Raw genomic sequence first — 6,495 nt, 5'->3', positions numbered from 1 at the left:
TAAGTTAACTATAATCAAAAAATGTTAAAAATAAAAAATAAAAATGCACTAATGATAAAAATATGCATGAATTTTCTACAATACAGCCAGTAAATGCAAACCAGATTTCATCTGGGGCTTCAGCAAAGAACCAGGATTTCTGTTTCAAAACTGGAGGAAAAATTAGTTGTGCTGAATTTGAGAGATAGCACAGGTTTTGATGTGGTGCCTTACCAAGGGATTTTCAAAGGTAATTTTGACTATACACAATTTTCAACTTTTATGAGAAATGTGGAATTTCACTTGCAGTGGACTGAGGTGCTGCTAAAACTCTCACACTTGATGCATTGCTCTTAACTGCACTCCAAATAATTACAGACTGGACTAAGGGTAAAAAATGGCTGAACACCACTGCCCACTCAGGACCACTGAGATGACACAGCCTCATAGCACATCTTGCCCCCTTCTAGAATAATAACAAGCATGTGGATTGCAACGGCACCAACAGCAAAGACTTGACTTATTTAACCCTTAGAGCAATCCAAAAAGGTAGGTACTATTAATAACCCCATCTCACAAATAGAGGAATTAAGTGGCCCAGGCCCACAGAGGTAGTCAGTGCAGACTCTACCACTGTGTCCCTGCCTTAGCCCTTGTGGTTAATTGCCCATCTCCTTGTTTGTCTCTTCTATTAGATGGTCAGCTCCTTGCAGACAGGACCTGTGACTTAGCTAGGCTTCCTTACATCCCCTGAACCTCGCTTCTAATATCTGCATGTTTAACACACACAGTATCCTCTGGAGAAATTATAGTAAGGAATGAGGGTCACGGGATCTTGGACCAGCATGTCAAAAGGTTACACATTACAGTCTGGTGTCCCGAGAGGTCTCCTACCTTATTTCTATCAAAGACCAAGAAGCCCTTCTAAACTCTGCATTCTGTTTTTTTTCCTACCTTCTCATTGGTTAAAGGAAAACTCAAGCCAGAATTCTGTGCGCAGTATACCATGACAGTCCATTGTATTAAATGTTCTGATATGAGGAGCTCCCTTTGTAGCTCTGATTCAACCCCAGCCTGGGAACTTCCATGTGCTGCAGGTGCGGCCCTAAAGAGCAAAAGCAAAAGCAAAAAAAATAAAAAAAGGTTCTGCTATGAGCTCAGTTTGCATATGGCCTTCTTTGATATGCTCAACGCTTTGGAAAGTTTCAGGCACCATAAAAAAAACCAGGATGTCCTTTACAGTTGATTATATGGTAACTGTGGACATTTCTACAGGGTTGAGCATTAGGTTTCAGGGGGCATGGTCCCCTAGGGAGGATGTACTTTCTTTGGGAAAATCAGATTTCACAGATGCTGCTTTCCCTAGAAGTGTAAATATGAAAACTAGGTCTGTTATTCTCAGTTACTGACTTACTCCAGAGACCTTTCAAATGCTGACTGTACAAAAACTAAAACTTAGTCAACATCCCAGAATGTCTGCCGTTATTGTAAGCTAAGAAGGAAAAACATATTACAATCTACCTTAGCTAGCATCCTCTTCTAATTATTTAAGTCAATGATCCTTATGGGAGAAATTCTATGTTCTCTGATTGTATGCTCGTATAGCACAATGGCAGGGAAAAAAAAAAAAAAAAAAAAACCTTGTATCTATAGTTAATCCAGTTAAATTGTACTTGAAGACCATACCCATTTCGGAATTTAGAAATGACCATAATGGGGCCGAAGGACTCCTCTTTGGCAAGATACATGTGATCTTCCACATCTGTGAAGACCGTAGGTTCCATAAAAAAGCCTATTTGAAAAGCAGAAGAAAATGACGTCAATTATAGGGTAATTTTCAATTAACGGTTCTCTCATTTAATTGTAAATTTTGACCAGTAAGACCAAAAAGACTTGCACTTTCCTTTTTAGTGTTAGCATTCCTAGGTTCTTATTTTTTTAATGTCTTTATTACAAAAATTTCAAACATATATAAAAGTAGAGAAAATAGTATAATAAATAGTAAAACAAATATTGATACATATTTTGCTATATTTGATTCATGTTTTTCCTTACTAAAATAGTTTAAAGCAAATTCCAGAGATTTACACAATTTATACTCCAGTTTTTCAGTACAAATCTATTTTTTTTAAAAAAAAGGACATTTTATTACATACATTAACACATCTAACAAATTAATGCTAATTCCTTATTCATAGTTTACCTTTCAGTTTTTTTAACTTCTAATTTTTTAGGAGTTCCCATCATGGCTCAGTGGTTAACGAATCCAACTAGGAACCATGAGGTTGAGGGTTCGATCACTGTCCTTGCTCAGTGGGTTAAGGATCTGGCGTTGCGTGAGCTGTGGTGTAGTTTGCAGATGAGGCTCGATCCCACATTGCTGTGGCTCTGGTGCAGGCCGGCAGCTACAGCTCCAATTGGACCCCTAGCCTGGGAACCTCCATATGCCGCAGGAGTGGCCCTAGAAAATGCAAAAAGACCAAAAAAAAACTCTGATTTTTTAATTGAGATATAATTGATATATAACATTATTTCAAGTGCATAACAATGATTTGATATTTTTATTCAATTTCTTATTTCTAGAAAACATACTTTTAGAGTTGATTTGTTTGACTCAGGATTCAAATAAAAGTTCCTCACTGCATTTGGTTATTAGATGGCTTGAATGTCCTTTAATCTAAAATATTTCTCCGCTTATCCCTGCCCCTTATTTTTCATGCCATTGACTTATTAAACAGACTGACTCAGTTGTCCTGCAGAATATCTTGTGCATTTCAAATCTGCTATTGCTTCCTTGGAATAACTTTAATTTTTTCCTCTATCCCCTATATTTCCTGTAAATGGAAAATATGACCTAAAGACATAATTAGATTCATGGTTAAATATTTTTGGCAAGAATAGTTCATAGGTGATGCTATATGTTACATGTTGCATCCCATGGAAATATATCCTATCCAGTTATCCTGCTTTCACTGATGCTAAGATTGACCAGTGGTCCAACTGATGACAACCTGACCCATTCATTGTAAAACTGTGTTCTCCGTATGACTGGCAGGCAATCTTGGGGGCGGTACCTTATAAATACCCACGGCCTCATCAACCTTTCACCTAATAACTTTAGCTTCCCTTCATGACCATTGCCTGACTCAATTATTTCACTCAATTAGGGAGTACAAAACAGTGATTGTTCTATTCCATAATTTTTTCTACATTAAGAGCAGAGGTTTTTCTGCAATAAATAATTAAATAAATAACTCCTTTAATAGCTACATGGTTACCAAAAAACATGTCATATGCAATACACAGGCTAATTGTTGAATTTTTTTTCCTTCTAGTTACCAATTTGCAGAACCGAGTCTTGGTGTACAATCTACCTAGAACAGTAAATAATGAAGTTTGCAGTTGTTTTTGTTTGTTTTTCTCTCCTTTTGGGTATCATGGCATGGAGCCATTCACATGCTTCTGTAACAAGCACTGCTTTGGACAACAGGAATGAATCCTTCCCAGGCTGAAGCGACCGAGATTAAATCTCACATCGCCAGGAATGAAAATCACCAGCGCCTGAACACGCTGTTATCCATTACACTTGTTTACTGTACAGCTAAGGGCCTGTCACATCCATTTCATTGGACTTTTCACATTCTCGTAAAGCAGGATGTGCACATTTCATCACATTTTACAACTGAGGCTCAGGAAAGCTACTGCCTAAGGTATGAGTGGGATACTAGAAAGTACTGGGATCTAGAAAGTAGATCAAATGGGATCTAGAAAGTAATTCTTCTGATCATAACATAAATACCACCACTTACTTTTGAGGCAAGATGGTGCTACAGTGAAAACTGTTACCATTTATTCCGACTTAAGAAGCCAGACCCCCAGCATACCTCCCATGGGAGTCATCTTACCTGGCCTTTGCACTTGCCTTCCTCCATATACCAAGGTGGCCCCCTCTTTCACTCCAGCTTCACAGTACTGAGAAGCTTTTCTAGATGAGCCTTATGATTTTGGGGCCCATGATCAGTAGATCTGTCAAGCGGATCACCAATTTTCATCTTTTTAATTTCTTCCACCTGTATGTTGCCCAGTTCACAAAACACAATTGACTGTTAATAATGAATACCTTGACCGAGATTCCACCAGGTGGTGGTGCTGTGCTAAGCTGTTTAAAGCCATGTCCTTATTTAGTCTTCACCATAGCATCGAGGTAGACATTATTTCCTTCTTACGTATGAAGAAACCCAGGATCAGAGAGGCTAAGTGACTTGCCCAAGGGCACACAACCACTAAACACTATAGCATTTTCTTGACTCAAAAGCCTAAACTTTTAACCCCTGAGTTTTAATAGAACCTAAGCCACACATGCTATATTACAATTTTCCTGAATGTTAATCCATTAAAAAGGCAAACCTGATGCTCTGGAATTTTTGTTAATACAGCATACTTACAGTCTTCATGGCAAAATAATTTCTAAAATGGCCACATTGTTGTCTTTTTTTTTTTTTCTCTCCCCAAATGAGGTAGACTGCCCTTGTTAAGTTTTTATGGTATAGCCACACCAGAGGCTGTGCTAGAATATTCCAATGAAAAACCATCTTTATTGCACAACGTTCACCACTGACATATGCTACTTGGTCATCTTAACCTGTTTCTGCCTTTTCTGATGTTAAGTCCAATTTAAGTAAGAAGAAAGAATGGGAGTTACCATGACCCCACAGGGCCATGAATTTGAATTTGGGTCTGGCAATAATCCCTTGGTAAGTGCTGAAGAAACAGCTGTTGGGAGAAGGATATATGATTGTATGTGTGCAAAACATGTTTGACGGACTGATATAGTAAATTCTTGACATTTCTGGTCTCAGCATTTGAAACTGCAACAAGTGGTAGTGATACACGGTGCTCTAACTTGTATTTGACTGAGGCACAAAGCTGAATTCTAGGAATGTTCATGAGGCAGCCACTGCCCATCAGACGCTCTTCATGTGCCTTCCTTGTTCTCCACTCTCATGAGGAGAGATGCCTTTGCTGTTTGAGGATGGGATGGGGGCACTGGCTCTGAAGAAAGAAAAGCTGGGTGACGGTTTTTCAAGTATAAACACATTCATGGTTACTATTTTCATAATAATGACATAATGTAATATGTTTATTTTAGCCACAGAGTTCATCTTAGTAGTTCTATAAATGACTTTTAGTCTCCTATTTATGGAGTCATAACCAACTACAGGGGGAATCTAACTATCTAGCCATCTATTTTAATGGATGAAATTACATGCTATCATTTGACTCTCAATTCAGGATTTGTAAGAATGAAGTGGTATATCCCTCACAGTCAATTTAGGGACTTAGAAAAATCAAGGATCTAATATATTCTAAATACAGAGCAAAATATAGGTAAGAACAGCTCAAGTATACTTCATCAAGTTAAAATATATAGACCGATAACTTTCTACTAGGAAAAATTATAAACACATATAAAGGTAGATCATTTTTTAAAATAGATTAAATAATATAAACGTAGATGATTTTTTTAAAAGTAGATTAAATAATATAATGAAACTCCATGTACCAATTAGCCAGCTTCAACAATTGTCAACTAATGACCAATTTATCCCCCATTTTCTTCCTCCCCCTTGGATTTTTTAAGCAAAGTCTGGACTTTGTCAGAAAGTAGTTATAAAAGATAAGGCTTTTGTTGCCTTTATTTTATTTATTTATTTATTTTTGGCTGTGCCCACAGCATGTGGAAGTTCCTGGGCCAGGGATTGAACCTGTGCCTCAGCAGTAACCCAAGCTACTGCAGTGACAACGCCGGATGCTTAACCTGCTGTGCCACAGGAGAACTCCCAGATTGTGTTGCTTTTAAAAAATAAAATCACAGTACTATTATCATCTCTAAAAATTGCTAATAATCCCAGAAGTATTTTTAAAATAAAGGCAATTTCTCCACAACTCCTAGAGCAAATCTGAAGATGCTCACCACTCTTGTCACAAATTCATCATGGATGGATTCTTCCACAAACAACCGTCCAGCTGCAATACAGTTCTCTCCTTTGTTGAAAAATACTGCCCCCATGCCCTTCAGCAGCAAAAGAAAAAATACTGTTATTGTTTGGAAAGTCAAGATTGCCCTAAAATTGCACAGGCTGAGAATTAGGTATTATTGAAAGACAGCAGACAAGACAGAGAAGTCATAGAAAACCACGAGCCCTTGGCCTAGTTAGTGATGAGACCTGCTTGGAGATATGTGTTTCATCTTGCATAGTTTTAGGAATCTTTTTTCTCCTCCTCCTTTTGGTCCATGTGTAAAAGTACTTTTAAAAAAATGTGTACCAAGAAAGACATATCAATAAGAACAGATTTTGTGTTGCCAGAAAATTTAGGTTGTTCTACACATTTAAACGTAATATTTGGATATCAAATTTCACTTTTAAAATCTCTGCATCAACTTATACATATCATAAATGTGTATAAACCTCTATATCAGTTTGTAAAAACTTGGCCCCCAACTTCAAAAAATAT

The 6,495-nt window shown here is 37.4% G+C and overlaps 1 protein-coding gene across 1 annotated transcript in view; it reads right to left on the bottom strand.

The window, feature by feature from the left end:
• Positions 1–6,495, bottom strand: part of ALDH1L2 (aldehyde dehydrogenase 1 family member L2) — a 66,031-nt gene that overhangs the window by 8,829 nt on the left and 50,707 nt on the right. The window contains 4 exon segments of the mRNA XM_001926587.6: positions 1,666–1,771; positions 3,885–3,956; positions 3,959–4,049; positions 5,954–6,052. Of these exon segments, the coding sequence (XP_001926622.4) occupies positions 1,666–1,771; positions 3,885–3,956; positions 3,959–4,049; positions 5,954–6,052 (368 nt within the window).

The sequence above is a fragment of the Sus scrofa genome, chromosome 5 (genome assembly GCF_000003025.6).
Source record: "Sus scrofa isolate TJ Tabasco breed Duroc chromosome 5, Sscrofa11.1, whole genome shotgun sequence".
In the NCBI taxonomy this organism is placed as follows: domain Eukaryota; kingdom Metazoa; phylum Chordata; class Mammalia; order Artiodactyla; family Suidae; genus Sus; species Sus scrofa.
The sequence above is the reverse complement of the archived record's forward strand: the minus strand, read 5'-3'. Positions and strand labels throughout refer to the sequence as shown.